We start from the raw sequence: 18,143 nt of genomic DNA on the forward strand, positions 1-18,143 counted from the left end.
TGAAACTAGATTGTATGCCGTGTGCACATGGTGAAAGGTGAGAGAGGCACTATTAGGGCAGATGGGTTAATTCTCACAGTGCCCCCTGTGGAGTACATTATCAGCCTCCTCTCCATTTTAGAGAGGACAAAAAAAACAAAGCCTAAAGATACTAAGTAACTTTCCAGAATTCTGATTTCAAACTCTGTCTTTGGCAGCTGATTCTGCTTCCCTGTATATAGTGTGACTCAACAGAAACTTAAAGTGTTATTGTGTATTAAATTTAATAATAGGGTGGTCCTAATATTTTGATTATATATAATCAAAATAAAGATAACTTTTAATGAACAAGTTAAAGTAAAACCAGTTAGGTCTGGGGTTTAAAGCCAATAGGAATAGGGTTGATCTTCTTAATCACTCTCACACCACAGATTCCAACCCTAGCTGATCATAATAGTTTTTTTTTTTTAATTTCCTGGTATCTGGTATGCAGTATGGGAGATTTAAGTAAGAATGTTATCTATCAATCAAACTGAGCACATGACCTCCTTTTTTTTCCTATTAAAAACAAAAAGTGAAATCCTTAAAACAGTATATTTATAAAATATGTGTAAATAGTAATTCATTGCAAGCACCCTTGACTAAACCCTGCTGACATGGGACATTTAGACATATTACACCAAAAGGAATGTCAGTTTATCCCATGCCTGTGACTGCTCGTAGTGCTGTGGGACTGAGCACCAAGTAAGGGGATGAGAGCACATGACCTCTTGATCACGGTCATGTGTCACTTTCAGAGAAAAGAGTATTTTTAACATTATGCCTATTAGATATATTTTCTTTATCTTCAATCTAGAAGAGAACATCTTCTCAGTGAAATGTTGATCTTCCTTTCAGCCTAATGTGGGGTTTGTACCATCTTCTGGCACACTCTGCTTGTGCCATGGCAACACTCTTAGGTTCCATGTTTGAACAACTGCCTCCTCTCTTCTTACAAGCTAAGTCCATCTTTAGATAGTACTTTCTGGGGAAAAATAAAATTAAAAAAATTCTGAACCTCTTACTTATTAATATTTGATATCCCACCCCATTTTCACAAAGAGAGAGCAGCTACTACTTTATATACTATCTGGGGTGGGGGGAGAGGGAAGGAGGGCAGGAGACAGAGCATGGTGGCTTTTCAAGTGATCTCTGTAATGAATCTTCACAGATTGATCTTACTATTTGGTTTTGATTCCCCAATTCGACATAGCTGTATTCAAATACAAGTATTAGAAATCAAACTTCTGTTACAGAACTTTTAAATCAGACCTTTCACAAGACTTCTTTGTACCTTTATAGGTATAGTTTAGAAAAGCCTGTCTAGATGAAGGCTCAGGCTGACAAAGTGGGGGAAAGCTATTCATGTGCAATGGGAGCATGCTCCCGTCACAGATGGAGATTCTGTTTAATCAGTTACTCACTTTCATCAACACCATTCCTTGGCAGCAGACCTGTATGCAAAACAGGGAGGGGGGTGGGATAACACCTCCCCCAAACCAGTGTGCCTGGAAGAAGTATTAATAACTTTGGAAAGATTCGATTCAAAACTGTGACAAATGAATAACCTATAATCATCCTTACATATTAATGAGCTTAAAAGGGACAAAGACACACCAAATAAATAAGCAGTGATGTCTTAGTGATTACATTGCCCCTAAAGATGAAGAACTTGAACTGTATTCTGACCAATATAACTATTTAAATTGAATTGAATTGGATTAAATTGATGAATTAAGTTTATTTGTTTTTTTCTTTTAATTTCAGATTTACTCTGAGGGTACAAACAATTAGGTTATAACATTTGCAATTGTTAGGTAAAATCCCTGTTGTAGTTGTGTTTAAGTTTCTTTCTTATAAAAGGCCAGGCACAGTGGCTCACTCCTCTAATCCTAGCACTTTGGGAAGCTGAGGGGAGGATTAGGAGTTTGAGACCAGCCTGAACAAGAGCTCGACCCTATTGCTACAAAAAAAAAAAAAGAGAGAAAAGAAAAATTAGCTGAGCAAAGAAAAATTAGCATATGCCTGTAGTCCCAGCTACTCGGGAGGCTGAGGCAAGAAAATCACTTAAGCCCAAGAGTTTGAGGTTGCTGTGAGCTGTGACACTACAGCACTCTACTGAGGGAGACAGTGAGACTGTCTCAAAACAACAACAACAACAACAAAAAACCTTACAGAACATAGCATAGGTAATTATTACTAAGTTGATATAGAAAATAAGAGATATAATATGCTGGTTGGGGGGAAAGCCTTGAGGAAAAGCTAGGACTACTTACTGAATAGATTCCAATTGATTAAGGAAAAAACGGAAAGAATTCCACCACAGCACAGTAGCACAAATGCAGACACGCAGAATAAGCATGGGGTAAAGGAAAAGGAAGATGGGGTTTGTTGATGATACTGGTGGACAAAGCTAGAAAGGTAGGTGATGGCCAAATTATGCAGACTCCTTACTGCTGAAGTGATACATTTGTACTTGATTTGATGGATAATAGAGATCTGTTTATGATCTAAATAGGGAAGTGGCATGAGAAAATATCTTAGGAAGATTTCTTCCCGGATGGAATGAAAAGGGTGTGAGAAGGCACAGCTAAAAAAAATCAAGAGATTTCTATTTTTTTTTTTTAAATACAGATGGAGAAGGGATTTTATTCATGTGTCAATACATTTCAATGATTTTAACCATTTTTTAATATGACAGTACTATTTCATAAAGCTGATATGTGGAGCAAATGAAATAAAATGTGTGCAAGCACTTTATAAGCTAAAAAGTGCTTAAAAAGTGCTACTACTGATCAGGCGCATGGCTCATGTCTATAATCCTAGCACTCTGGGAGGCTGAGGCAGGTAGATTGCCTGAGCAAGAATTAGACCCCATCTCTAAAAATAGCCAGGCATTTTGACGGGTACCTGTAGTCCCAGCTACGCAAGAGAATCACTTGACCCTAAGAGTTTAAAGTTGCTGTGAGCTATGATGATATCGCACTCTAATGTGGGTGACAAAGTGAGACTCAGTCTCAAAAATAAAAAGTACTGTTACCCTTACCATCATAGTTGTTATCAAGGAACTTTTTTAATCTTTAAGAAAAGTACTATAGGGCGGCATCCGTGGTCGAGTGGGTAGGGCGCCCGCCCCATATGCCAGAGGTGGCAGGTTCAAACCCAGCCCTGGCCAAAAAAAAAAAAGAAAAGTACTATAAAAATGAATAATAATGGGCGGCGCCTGTGGCTCAGTCGGTAAGGCGCTGGCCCCATATACCGAGGGTGATGGGTTCAAACCCGGCCCCGGCCAAACTGCAACCAAAAAATAGCCGGGTGTTGTGGTGGGCGCCTGTAGTCCCAGCTACTCGGGAGGCTGAGGCAAGAGAATCGCTTAAGCCCAGGAGTTGGAGGTTGCTGTGAGCTGTGTAAGGCCATGGCACTCTACCGAGGGCCATAAAGTGAGACTCTGTCTCTACAAAAAAAAAAAAAAAAAAGAATAATAATGAAATGGAACAAATGCCAATACTCTTATAAAAGGAAAGAGGGCCTACTTCAGTATCTGCATACCTAACAAAAATTTTGAATATGTCACAATCGAAGGGAAAAAGTCAAGCAATCTCTTGCTAAAAGTCAACTGGGCAATTCCTTATTCCATTCCTCGGAAACTATTTCATAGCTACAGATTCCTACAACTCTCTACAATATAGGCACGAAACAGATGCGTACAGAAGCTGACACTTTATTGTGAAACGTAATGTGAAACATGTGGCCAGTGACAGAGAACTAAGAGTGAAAAGACCAGGCCTGTACAGACCATGATGAAGCCACAGAGAATGGATGATGGGTCCATATACCTTACCTAGTATCACCGAAGAATGAGATGGCTCCACCTGGATAAAGATGACATTCTACGTAGATGACAAGACACTTCATTGACCTTCTCAATACACCTTCTACAAAGATGAAACCCTGAACAGAGAACTTAACAATCTGGATTGCTAAAAAATTTATTTTAATCAGCCAAAAACAATAATAATAATATGCAAGCGAGAGAGGTAGTGTGTTATAGTGGGAAGAGCATGGGAAGAGCACAGAACCAGGAGATCTGTGTTCAAATTCCCATTCTACCACTTTCTTTTTGAACGATTCACGTAATAAATTATTACAATAAACCAAACAGTCTGCACCTTGGCTTTCTCACAGGTGAAATATACTAAGTCTTAGAGTGTTGTTCAGATTACCAAATAAAAAATGTGAAAGCACTTTGTAAACCATCTCTTTACAAATGTTAATTTACAAGAATGATAATTCCTAAGGTCACAGGCCAACACAGGATCCTGAAACCTGCTTACTTAATACTTGATTACTCCTTCTGGGAGCTATGAGAACTTTATAACTTGAATTTGTTAGCCAAACTCCCTGGATTTTGTATTGTTAGGATGTCAGAAGGTTGAAGTCTATCCCCTTTGGAGATATACTAAAGCACGTAGCAGAAAAAAAAAAGAAAGCCTCATAGGAATCACACAGATCCTCAATGTTAACTATTTCAAGTCTTTGAAAAATTCTGTGATTTGTCAGTCGCATGAGATTGAACTGATCCCACTAATGGATATACTTATTTCCTTCCCTCCTCAGAGAATACCTCTCAATAGAGGAAGATGGTAGTGGGAAATTAGTAATCTAACGAATAAGGTTTAATAACTACCAGAATATTCCATTCTAAGTGGCTAATAACCTCTTATGAAAGCTATTAACAATATCAATAAGCCCAAATTAAAAGATTCCAAATTATTAAAGAATTTCTCACAAAAATCAATTATGGTTAAAATTTTGAATCGGAACAAATTCTGATTCAAAAATTCTCTCAATAATAAACTGGAACACTGAAAAATGACAAAAAGAAGGAAAGTGAACACTTACCAACTTGTGAAGTAAGTCATCTTTCCTACTGCATCGAGAAAAAAAAATCCAACTTTTGATGGTTTCAGCCACATTTAACAGGAGGCCTTGCTGAAGGAGATGAATTGTCTAGAATTATTAAAGTACACCTGAACAGCAAAAAAACTTCAAATAACTTACCTCCAATAAGAATTTTTATCAGAAAAGGGGGAAAAATGTTATACTCTTTGTCAATATGTCTTGGCCTCCTTAATTGCACATCAGAATTACCTGAAGATTTTAGTTAGAAACATATTCCTCAGTCCCCAAACTAAAGGTTCTGATTAAACAGATTTGGAATGAGGCCTGGAAATCTGATTTTTTTAAAAGTACACTGAGGGGGTACAAGTGTTTTTTTGTTACATGGATGATTAGCATAGAGGAGAAGTCTATGCTTTTAATGTACCTATCAGTGAAGATCTGATTTTAAAAATCAGAGCAGCCAGAAGTCATATCGATTCAGCCCATTTTCCTTTGGAACACTATATAGTATCTATGTCAACATGACAATGGTATTTCAGAATGAAAACACAGGTGCTCCAAGTTCTCACGTAAGTGTATTAAGAGATTATGACAAGGGAATAATTATAGCCAAGGACCATGATTAGGAGGACATGTGATAATCCTATTAAACAGCAATAAAGGCCTAAAACAAGATAATGAATGTAAAAGTAGTAATGAAGAAGTTTAGAGACATAAAGGTTGACTTGACACATCACTTAGCGACCAAAGCAAAGCAGGAGTGATTGGAAATGGCAAGATAACTGACAGGGTGGTGGTTTGGGGATATAAACAGAACACATTTATTTTTTGTTTGTTTGGGAGTCACTAAGAAAGAAGTCCCATTTACACATGTTGGATTTGAGCTTCCTGGGGCACAAGAAAGCAAAAATGTCTAAAAGAATTTGGAATTCAACAAAACCTAGAGAATGGATGTAAGTGGCCAATGAAGGCAAAAAAGTAGATAATATCAGGGAAGGCACCAAGCTTAGAAGAGGGCCTGATGCTGAAACTTTACAGAAAGAATGTTTAAGAATAAACACGGGAAGGCTGGGTGCAGTGGCTCACTCCTGTAATCCCAGCACTCTGGAAGGCTGAGGCAAGTGGATCGCTTGAGCTCAGGAGTTGAGACCAGCCTGAGCAAGAGTGAGACACCTCTCCCCCCCCAGTAAAAACAGAAAACAAATCAAAAACCCCGAAACTTAGCTAGGTGTTGTGGCAAGAGCCGGTAGTCCCAGCTACTCGGGAGACTGAGGCAAGAGGGCTGCTTGAGCCCAAGAATTTGAGGTTGCTGTGAGCTATAATGCCACAGTACTCTACCCAGGGTAACAGAATGACTGTGTCTCAAAAAAAAAAAAAAAAAAAAAGAGAAAAGAAACCAGAAAAAAAGACAGAATATTCATGGTAGGAATAGTAGGACAGACTATTCAGTAAGTGCTTAACAAACACATATAAAAATAAAAGTTAAGAAAGAGGGGGCAATTAATGTTAAGAACCATTTCATCAAGAATTCATATTATGGCCTGGCACAGTAGCTCGCACCTATAATCCTAGCACTCTGGCAGGCAGGTTGTGGATTGCTTGAGCTCAGAGTTTGAGACCAGCCTGGGCAAGAGCAAGACCCTTTCTCTGCTAAAGACAGAAAAAAATAAAATAAAATAAACTAGCTAGGTGTTGTGGTGGGCGCCTATAGTCTCAGCTGCTCAGGAGGCTGAGGCAGGAGGATCGCTTGCTTAAGTCCAACAGTTTGAGGTTGCTGTAAGCTATGATGCCAAGGCTCTACTCAGGGCAACAGAGTGGGACGTAATCTCAAAAAGAAAAAAAAAATTAATATTATATTAAAAATTGCTTTTCAAAGAAAATAATTGATATTTTACTTTTTGAACAGAATTTTGGGGGCAATTCTAAAATTATATTCCCTGAGAATGAACTAAATCAATAAATCTTTTTAAAATTCAGCTGCCCCCATTTCTAAATGGAAAAAATCCATTTTAGAAAAATATAGCTCATACAGTTAAAAAGTTGTCTTAGAAATGTGCAATATGAAGATAAAACAAACTTTCTAGACATATGGCGATTTTTAAAAATATCCTCTGGCTGAGCATTTTATTGCTCCTCAATTTCTTTTTTTTGTTGTTATTCCTCAATTTCTGAGGGGATGCAATTTTAAACTTTCATTTGATTTATTTATAAACTTTTCTATAAATAAAACTACTTGTCCTAAATGACAAGAATTAAATACCTTTAAAATCCAAGTTTGTACCCAAACAAAACAAAACAAAAACTTAGAGGTCAAGGCCCATCTCCTGCCTCGAGGCCATCCCTCCACCACTCTTCCTCTGGTGTTAAAAGGTAATCTTAAATCCAAGCTTTATAACAGCCTGTTAGATGGGTCTAAGTTTTTCTTTCCACACCCTTTGCAGGAACATTTAGTAAGGGAAGAAATAGTAAGTTTAGAGGACCCACAAACGGGTTCTGACCCATGTCAGGTCTAATTCTCCTTACTCTCACTTCCTGGGTGTTAGTCAAAAAATTCTCTGGTGTTCACTTGGCTGTTGCAAATGGGCCATCTTGGTTCCTCACATTTTAGGTGTTTTTGTAAGACTGGGAGAAAGGATCCTGCTACCAGTCCATGCTTTTGCTTCCTACCACAATGGAGTAAACCACTAGTAGAAAGCATGAATCTCATAATAAAACACAGATTAAATTACAGCACTTAAAGACTGAGAAAATCTAGATATATATACTTATTTTTAAGTAGAATTCCTTTGGTTAAAACTGAAATGTACTAGAATATTTATTTTAGTAAATATAGTAGAACTTCGCTACATTGACTACTTCCTTAAGCTGAGCTAATTTTCATAGACCAGAAATGGACCTTATGTACATTATCAGTGCAGTAGGCCTAGTTCCTTATGTTGGCCACCTTTGTATGTTGACCAGTTTATTACTGGGTGGTCAACTTACAGAGATTCTACTGTATAACTAAGAGAACATAAAGGAAATCTATTAAATGTATTTTATAGAACATAAGGAAGATTCTTCCAATATCTCAGCCTCATAATATTACACATCAAATATGACATATTTACTATATAAAAATATATAATTTTGTAGATATAAAAGGCATCGAAACTTGAGATAAAATACACACATTCCATTACATGGCCTTGAAACTGTATTTAAGAGATATCAGTTTGCTTTCTTATAATTTGTGCTCTCTCTCTCTCTTTTTTTTTTTTTTAAGAGACAAAGTCTCCCTTTATTGCCTTTGGTAGAGTGCCGTATCATCACAGCTCATAACAACCTCTAATGCCTGGGCTTAGGCGATTCTCTTGCCTCAGCCTTCCAGGTAGCTGGGACTACAGGCGCCCGCCACAATGCCTGGGCCGTGTTCGAACAGGGCACCCTCAGTATATGGGGCCAGTGCTCTACCCACTGAACCACAGACACTGCCCATGTGTTCTCTTTTTTTGTTTGTTTTTTTGAGACAGAGTCTCAAGATGTCATCCTGGGTAGAGTGCCATGATGTCACAGCTCACAACAACCTCCAACTCTTGGGCTTAAGCGATTCTGTTGCCTCATCCTCCCAAGTAGCTGGGACTATGGGCACCTGTCACAACCTGGCTATTGTTGTTGTTGTTGTTTTCATTGTTTAGCAGGCCAGGGACTATAGGCACCCGCCACAATGCCTGACTCTTTTTCTTATTGCAGTTATCATTGCTGTTTTAGCTGGCCCATGTTTGGTTCGAATCTTCCAGCCTCAGTGAATGTGGCTGGTGCCCTACCCACTGAGCTATGGGCGCTGCCCAATTTGTGCTTAAAGAGGCTCGGCGCCTATAGCTCAGTGGGTAGGGCGCCAGCCACATATAGTGGGGCTGATGGGTTCAAACCTGGACCTGTCCTGCTAAACAATGACAACAACAACAACAATAGCCAGGCGTTGTGGCAGGTGCCCATAGTCCCAGGTACTTGGGAGGCTGAGGCAAGAGAATTGCTTAAGCCCAAGAGTTTGAGGATGCTGTGAGCTGTGCTGTCACGGCACTCTACCGACAGTGATATAGTGAGACTCTATCTCAAAAAAAAAAAAAAAGACTTTAAGAAAAATTCATTTAATAGCAAAATTTTATTAGTTGGTTTCTCAGTAAAGTTTTATTGTATTTTGCTGGTTCTCTTTGGATAACATCAATATTTAAGCAAATAACATATCTTATTTCTCAAGCATACAAATTTCCTTACCTAAAATAAATTACCCACAAAATATTCCCAAGCAACAAGGCTTCATATTTATCTAAACAGACAGTTGGCTGGGCACAGTCGCTCATGCCTGTAATCCTAGCACTCTGGGAGGCCGAGGTGCTCGGATTGCTTGAGTTCACCAATTCAAGACCAGCCTGAGCAAAAGCGAGATCTGGTCTCTACTAAAAATAGAACAACAACAACAACAACAAAAAACCGAGGCAAGAGGATCGCGTCAGCTCAAGAATTGGTGGTTGCTGTGAGCCTGATGCCACAGCACTCTACCCAGGGCAACAGCTTGCTCAAAATAAATAAATGAATAAATAAATAAAATACACAGACAGAAACTAAGAGAAAGTCTTACCAGCATGAGGAAGGTCATGGATGTGCTTATGAGGTGTTTTTTGTTTTGGTTTTTTTACAAGCAAAAAACCAGCAAAAGCAGTTTGAGTAGTCAGCAAGGTAAAGAACAAAAGATTAAGCCATAAAGAATAAGCATGCTTTCTTACTTTTGGTAGGACTCTTGAAGGAGGCTTTTGTTGTCCTTCTGTTATGCATTTTTCTGTTTTTGGTGACAGAGAAGAACATATTTCAAAGTCTGTGTGTCCCAAATCCTGTAAGTACTGGTAAAGTGGAGAATTCTGAAAGATATACATATAATAAAGCAAATTTCAAGATCATTATTTCAAAAGTTTTACAGGCTAAATTCAGTATCAAACTTCTTTAAGGCTTCGTCTGTAAGAACTGAATCGTGTTACAATCCAGTGCCATTTAATGGCCCCAAAACGCATGAAAACTAATGCTTAACATCACTAATCATCAGGGAAATAAAAAGTAAAATCATGATGAGATACTATGTTACCCCTATCAGAATGGTAATTATTAAAAAGTCAAAAAAAAATAGATGTTGGTGTGAATACAGTGAAAAAGAAAACACTCATACACTGTTGGTGGGAATGTAAACTAGTACAACTTCTATGTTAAACAGTCTGGAGAGTCCTGAAAGAAATGAAAGCAGACCTACCACTTAAATCAGCAATCCCACCACTGGATATCTACCCAAATGAGGAGAAATCATTAATGAAAAAAGACACCTGCACCTGAATGTTTACCACAGCCCACTTCACAACTGCAAGGATATGTAATCAAGCTAAGTGCTCATCACCTGATCGAGTGGATGAAGAAAATGTGGTATAAATACATCATGGAGTACTCTTCAGCCATAAAAAGGAATTAAATGATGTCTTTAGCAGCAACTTGGATGGGACTGGAGAACATTATCCTAAGTGAAATATCTCAGGAATGGGAAAAACAAATACCACATGTTCTCACTTTTAAGTGGGAGTTAAATGATGGGTATACGTATATATAGTCATAAAGAAGTATAATGAACATTGAAAACTAAGAAGAGGGTAGGTTGATGGGGGTGAGGTATAAAAATCTACCTATTGGGTACAATGAACACTATTCTAGTGACAGGTACACCAGAGCCCTGACTTCAGCATTTTACAATTCACCCATGTAACAAAAACCACTTGTACCCCCTAAAAGTTTTGAAATAAATAAACAATACAATGCCATTTAATACAAATAAATCAACAAACAATTCAACAGAGGGCCCCAAAAAGGAAAATCTCTAAAAGAAACTCACAGATTCTTTTTTAGCTAGTACCAGCAAGAAAAAATAAATTTAGGAGTATAAATAGATTGTTAAGCAATTTCTTTTCCCAATTTTTGTAGTCTTAAATTAGACTGCTTCAAAATAGCCAATGCTGGCTATAGATAGCTCCTATGAAGATCTACAGGGAAAAATAGTTACTGCTCAAAGCCAAAGGGAATTAAACAATGATTGTATTAGATAAATTATAATTTTATCATACCATCATACTCATTAATTCATTCAAGCACAACGATGCATTATGTCCCATATGCTTGGCACCGTGAGCAAACATAAAGCTCTTAGATAAACTCTATCTCACATACAAGCATATGGCAAATGAGAGCAAGTATGGCTAATCAAAGTATGAGAACATGGTAGTTAAGAGCACAAACTCTGGAGGCAAATGATAGCTTTAATCTATGGCAATTTATACTTCTTCTGTGCTTCAGCTGTCTCATCTAAAAACAGGACTAATAATAACAGTTCAGAGTTCCTATAAGAACTAAATTAACATAAGATATTAGAACAGTCTCTGGCACATAGTAAGCACTTGGTTTACACTTTTAACTATACATAAGCTGTGTGGAAAGAGCACAGGTTTTTGGAACAGACCTCATACACCAAAATAAAAAAAAATCACTCTAACCCTATCAAACAGAAATATCAACCTCATTATTGGATGTAAATCTACTTAATAAATACAAAGCTTTAATTTTAACTTTAAACCTTCCCTAAAGGACAAGGCTGGTGACATGTTTAAAAATAAATCTATTCCGGGCAGCGCCTGTGGCTCAGTGGGTAAGGCACCGGCCCCATATACCAAGGGTAGAGGGTTCGAGCCTGGCCCCAGCCAAACTGCAACAAAAAATAGCCGGGCATTGTGGCAGGTACCTGTAGTCCCAGCTACTTGGGAGGCTGAGGCAAGAGAATCACCGAAGCCCAGGAATTGGAGGTTGCTGTGAGCTGTGACACCATGGCACTCTACCGAGGGCAATAAAGTGAGACTCTGTCTCTAAAAAAAAAAAAAAAATCTATTCCATTCAACAAAATATTTAAGCCTTTAAAAAAACTGTATTATGGGGACAGTGCCTGTGGCTCAAAGGAGTAGGGTGCTGGCCCCATATGCCGGAGGTGGCAGGTTCAAACCCAGTCCTGACCAAAACTGCAAAGACAAAAAAAAGACTGTATTATGCTGCAACAATAACAAAACCCCAGCACCACAACTAATAAAGCACCATGGGGCAAAATCTTAAGTATTTAACTAGCAACATTTCAGTTAAGGTTCAAAACAAAGCCTAAATGGAGTTATGTTCATCATTATCATCATCATCGTTACTGTTATTCCCATTTCATAGATGAGGAAGCAGATTCACTCAGAGAAAGCAGGAAAAACAGGGTTGACTAAGAAGTCTGACTCCAAAGCCAACACACTCTGTAATCTTATACTACACTAAATACCTCAAATAAGAAACAGTGTCTCCTGGCTCGGCACCTGTAGCTCAAGTGCCTAGGGCACCAGCCACATACACCAGAGCTGGCGGGTTCAAATCCAGCCCAGGCCTGCCAAACAACGACAACTACAACCAAAAAATAGCCGGGCATTGTGGCGGGTGCCTGTAGAGTCCCAGCTACTTGGGAGGCTGAGGCAAGAGAATAGCTTAAGCCCAAGAGTTTGAGGTTGCTGTGAGCTGTAACGCCATGGCACTCTGCTGAGGACAACATAGTTTGACTCTGTCTCAAAAAAAAAAAAAAAGAAAGAAAAGAAAAAAGAAACAATGTCCTTTGTATACCCCCCAAAACTTCTAATTTAGTACAAAGTCATCAAGTAAGTTTCCATAGCACTGGATGCTATGGAGACAGAAGAGAGACAGCTTCTTTAGATCAAGACTTTGAGGGAATACATCCTCACATTTGGAAGAATGAGGGAGAGGGAAAATTCTTGGACGGGTAGCAATTTGCTGGATATCAGTTTGGGAAAACAGGAATTGAGTCAAATTACTTCTTTTTAAGCTATATTTAATCTCTTTTTTAAGAAAAATACTTTAAAAATTACAAAGAGGCATATATTTTTGTTGTCCCCAGATTTAAAAATCTGTATTAGCACAAAATGATTAATCTTTATATAACCCATAAGGTATATTCAAATATTGCCTTGCATTAATCTGTATTTTCAGATTAATGTTCAGATCTGTATTAAACTTTGACCCTCACTCTAAGCTGCTCCCAGGGTGACAAAAGAACAAGAATGTTAGTTCATCTGTTTGGACTGACCTTTGGAAAAGTTTATATACTTAAAAAATAAAAACACAACAACAACTTGTTTTTGAGGCAATAGAACCCTTTCTTCAAGTGAACTCCCATGGGGAAGAATAATAAATAAGACCGATCAAAGTGGAGTTACTCTAGCTCGGGGTCAGCAACCTTTTTCTGTAAAAGGCCAAATAGTAAATATTTTAGCCTTTGTAGGCCATATGGTCTCTGTCACAACTAATCAAATCTGCTGCTCTAGTGAGAAAATAGGCACAGACAATACATAAGCTGATGAGTGTGGTTATGTCCCAATAAAACTTTATTTATGGACACCAAAATTCTAAACTTGAATAATTTTCATGTGTCACAAAATATCATTCTTTTTACATTTCCCCCCAGCCATTCAAAAACATTAAAACCATTCTTTGCTTGCCAGCCATAGAAAAATGGGTGATGGGGCTGGCAAATCTGGCCCCAAAGCCTTATTTTTCTGCTCCCTGTTCTAACTAAAGTCTCAATCAAGATCAGGGGGCACACTCTTTTTGTTTGCTTGTGTTTTGTGTTTTTTACGGGGCACACTTTTGATTGCTATCAATTCTCTGGGAAGTGCCTTAGAAGCTGGCAGTGGGGGCAAACTTTTTATTTAGGTTAACTCCCTTTTTTTTTTTTTTTTTTTTGTAGAGACAGAGTCTCACTTTATGGCCCTCGGTAGAGTGCCGTGGCCTCACACAGCTCACAGCAACCTCCAACTCCTGGGCTTAAGCGATTCTCTTGCCTCAGCCTCCCGAGTAGCTGGGACCACAGGCGCCCGCCACAACGCCCGGCTATTTTTTGGTTGCAGTTTGGCCGGGGCTGGGTTTGAACCTGCCACCCTCGGTATATGGGGCCGGCGCCCTACCTACTGAGCCACAGGCGCCGCCTTAACTCCCTTTTTTAATGTACATATAGCTGATGCCCCCTCAGCACTGACCCCAACGTTCCTTACTTTTCCAATTTACGTCACAGCTCACAAAATAACAAAATTCATCACCTGTAGCATAGAAATTTTTAACAACGGCAGAAGAAAAACAATGAGTACTTTGTTTTTCATATATGTTCTGAATGTAAGCCAAGAGCACACATACTCAGTTTGGATTGCCATAATCTGGAACACTTGCTATTTCATCTTTCACAAAAACAGCAGCACTAATCATTCACCTTGTATACCACATACGATGTCCAATAGTGTCATGCGATACAGTTAAGTCTACCAGGAGCTTCTTCTGCAAACATAAAGCTCCTCAACTTTTTGGCTGGTTACACAAGCTTCCTGCTGAAGGTGTGACATAACCATTTCTGCTACGTAACTATGACTGATAGCTTAGTAGTTCTGATTTCCTCCCCATCTTTAGTGACAGATTTCATCACTTTCATCCTAGAAAGCACTTTTTTTTTTTTTTGCGGTTTTTGGCCAGGGCTGGGTTTGAACCCACCACCTCTGGCATATGGGGCTGGTGCCCTACCCCTTTGAGCCACAGGCACCACCCAGAAAGCACTTTTTGACACTTCCAAAAATATCTGGCTTGCCAAGGTTATCACTATGCTTTGTTTCATAGAAGACAGGAAGATGGAGCGAGTGCACTGCAAGGCCAGTACATACAGTTGCTAATCATCTACCACTGTGTTTCCCACGTGCACTTCTCTATTTTTTGCTATTAGCACAAATAACATCACTTCCTAACACACACGAACCCAGATACTGTAGGAACACTAAAGCTGTATTCATTATGTTTACATTCTTTTAAAATGTTTGGGGATAAAATTACTATCACATTTTCTCTGAAATGCCAAATAACCTGTGTATTGTTAACATAAGGTATCCCAAAGGTTGCCATAGATAGGAAAAACTAACAACTCACATTATATGTATTTTTATTTCAGATTAACATGAGGGCACAAAGGATTAGGTTACATTGTTTACATTTCTTTTTCTTTTTTTTTTTTAGAGACAGAGTCTCACTTTATCACCCTTGGTAGAGTGCCGGGGCATCACACAGCTCACAGCAACCTCCAACTCCTGGGTTTAGGCGATTCTCTTGCCTCAGCCTCCTGAGTAGCTGGGACTACAGGCGCCTGCCACAATGCCCAGCTGGTTTTTTTTTTGTTGTTGCAGTTTGGCCAGGGCTGGGTTTGAACCCACCACCATCAGTATATGGGGCCGGCGCCCTGCTCACTGAGCCACAGGTGCTGCCCCATTGTTTACATTTGTAAGGGACATTTCAGCTTGTAGTTGAGCCCCTCATCCAAGGGGTGTGCTGCGTAACCTTACGTTGTGCACATTAGGTGAGAGCTCACCAATACCCCTCCCTCCTCTCACTTATAAGTGAGCAAAAGACTTGAATAGGAACTTCTCTGAAGAAGACAGACGAATGGCCAATTAATGCATGAAAGTCTTCTATGGAAAGAAGTATGGAGAATCCTCAAGGAGCTAAAAGTAGACCTTCCATTTGATCCCCTAAACCCATTACTAGGTATTTTATGTATCTTATATTTATGTATCGATACACAGAGAAATAATTTGTAAACATTTGATAAATTTTATAATGACTATTTTATAAATAAAGGTGCATTTAGCTACAATTTCCCATTTTCCCTATGTAAGTATGTATGGCGACCTTAACATAAAATATGCAACCATTATTGATGAGCTTTTTGTATATTGTTACATGCATGAGAGTATAAGAGTGAAAAAGGTAAATAATGTCTTAGCATTACAATGTGATCACTAAATATAAAATAACTTATTTTTCCTTACAGCAAGGTGAGGCAGTTTTCTCTATTATAATAACTCTTTTCCTTCGTTCAAGCAAAATGCAACCACAAATGTTTTAGTTAAGCTGCTTTTTGAAGACAAATCACTAGAATTGGACTCAAACTATGATTTCAAACTATTGGAGAATGTTACCGCAGCCAAAAGAAATATGAGAAACCTCAGACACAGCATGTGGGAGCTCCTCCTCAGGAAATCCTTGTGGTTCACTATTCCTGTAAATTTTAGCTAACAGGGAACACATATCATAACACCACAAAGAATTTTGCTAAATGAAAAATAGCCAAGAGCCTTTGGTTGTCCTAAGATTGTTCTGGTGACTGAAACATATTTTTGCAAGAAAAATAAACAAAAATAGACAGAAAACCCCAAAATGTTTGCTGAAGAAGCACTTTAAGAAAATGACTCATTCGGCTTGGTGCCTGTAGCTCAGTGAGTAGGGCGCCGGCCACATACACTGAAGCTGGAGGGTTCGAGCCCGGCGTGGGCCTCCTAAACAACAATGACAACTGCAATCAAAAAAAACAGCCGGGCTGGGCAGCGCCTGTGGCTCAAGGAGTAGGGCGCCGGTCCCATATGCCAGAGGTGGCGGGTTCAAACCTAGCCCTGACCAAAAACCACAAACAAAACAAAACAAAACAAAAACAGCCGGGCGTTGTGGTGGGTGCCTATAGTCCCAGCTACTTGGGAGGTTGAGGCAAGAGAATTGCTTAAGCCTAAGAGTTTGAGGTTGCTGTGAGCTGTGATGCCATAGCACTCTACTGAAGGCAACATAGTGAGACTCTGTCTCCAAAAAAAAAGCTGACTTGTTCAAGTCCTGCATTACTGAGTGCTGGCACTGCATGCCCCATGTAAAGATGACAGAGCCTCTAGTCTAATGGATATATAATGTGTTAGCCACTCGTGTAATGCAATGCTTATTTTCTGTGTGATCCATGATGCATTCTATAGAAGTTCCATTTTCATATTGATGATTTGCTTCTTTTTTAGAGACGGGTTTTGCTCTACTGCTCAGGCTGGAATGCAGTAGCATATTCATAGCTCACTGTAATCTTGAACTCCTGGGTTCAATCAATCCTCCTATGTCATGGCTACAGATGCATGCCAGGCTATTAAAATTTTTTTTGTAGAGACAGAGGTCTTGCTATGTTGACCAGGCTGGTCTTTAACTCCTGGCCTCAACTAACTCTCCCACTTCGGCCTCCCAAAACAATAAGCTTACAGGTGCGAGCCACCATACCTGGCCTGTATTTTAAATGAAGATGAACTAGTTCAGAAATGCAGGTGATGGGCAAAATCCTTTATTATTAGCTTCACACTTCCAAACTGCTTTAAAGTCTTACAGATACAACAAGTTCTAAGCTTTGAAGTCTAGGACCAGTGAGGAATAGGCCAAATGTGGCAGAATTAGGCAACTCACTCAATGATAAACACTGAATATCCTCAAATGCCAGGTGACATTTAGGCATGGTTTAAAACAAAACAACACAGGGGAATCTGAGGAAATCCAAACACAGACTACGTATTAGGTATTTGGGAATTATTATTAATTTTGTTGGATGAGATAACAAAATGAGGTTACCATTTTTTTAAAAAGTTCCGTCTTAGTCTACTTTGTGTTGCTATAAGAAAATACTAGACACTGGCTAATTTATAAAGAAAAGAGGTTTATTTAGCTCACAGCTCTGCAAGCTGATAAATTCAAGGGCATGGCGCTGGCTTCTGGCAGGGACTTTCCTGCTGCGATATAACAGGGCAGAGGGTCAAAGGGAAGTGCACATGTGTGAAGGGGCCAAACAACAAGGGCGCCCTCCTTTTATAACAACTCACTCTTACGGGAACTAATCCATTCCCAAGAAAAATGAACCCAGTTTTGAGAAAGCAAGAACTCACTACCATAAGAATGCACCAAGTCACCCAGGGATGTAGCCCACGTGCCCTAAATGCCTCCGAATTAGGCCATACCTCTTAAAGGTTCTCCCTCCCAACATTGTTATGTTGGCGATTCAATTAAAAAAACTCCTATATAATGGTAGTGGTATTTTTAATGTCTATTGAAAAAGAACATGACAAAAAGCAAATGTTAACACAGCACGATCTAAGAATGAATTTGTGAGTTAATCACGCATTTATCAACTAGTATAACATGTACGAAAGGTCAGAGGCGGTGTACCCAGAGACGAGACCAGAGAATGGAAAGGTGCAGGCCAGGTTTAATGAAAGGGACAGAGACTCTCTCGGGCAGGA

The 18,143-nt window shown here is 39.1% G+C and overlaps 1 protein-coding gene across 2 annotated transcripts in view; it reads right to left on the reverse strand.

The window, feature by feature from the left end:
• The window catches only part of VEZT (vezatin, adherens junctions transmembrane protein), an 87,441-nt gene that overhangs the window by 34,579 nt on the left and 34,719 nt on the right, over positions 1-18,143 (reverse strand). Inside the window, exons 2-3 of one of the 2 annotated variants that reach the window (XM_053585588.1) lie at positions 9,687-9,818; positions 4,921-5,010 (exon numbers count right to left, since the gene is read on the reverse strand). In XM_053585588.1, the coding sequence (XP_053441563.1) occupies positions 4,921-5,010; positions 9,687-9,818 (222 nt within the window). Of the gene's footprint in view, positions 1-4,920; positions 5,011-9,686; positions 9,819-18,143 lie in introns of those variants that run through there. The other variant, XM_053585589.1, reaches the window with a different exon arrangement.

The sequence above is a fragment of the Nycticebus coucang genome, chromosome 3, assembly GCF_027406575.1.
Source record: "Nycticebus coucang isolate mNycCou1 chromosome 3, mNycCou1.pri, whole genome shotgun sequence".
Lineage (NCBI taxonomy): Eukaryota > Metazoa > Chordata > Mammalia > Primates > Lorisidae > Nycticebus > Nycticebus coucang.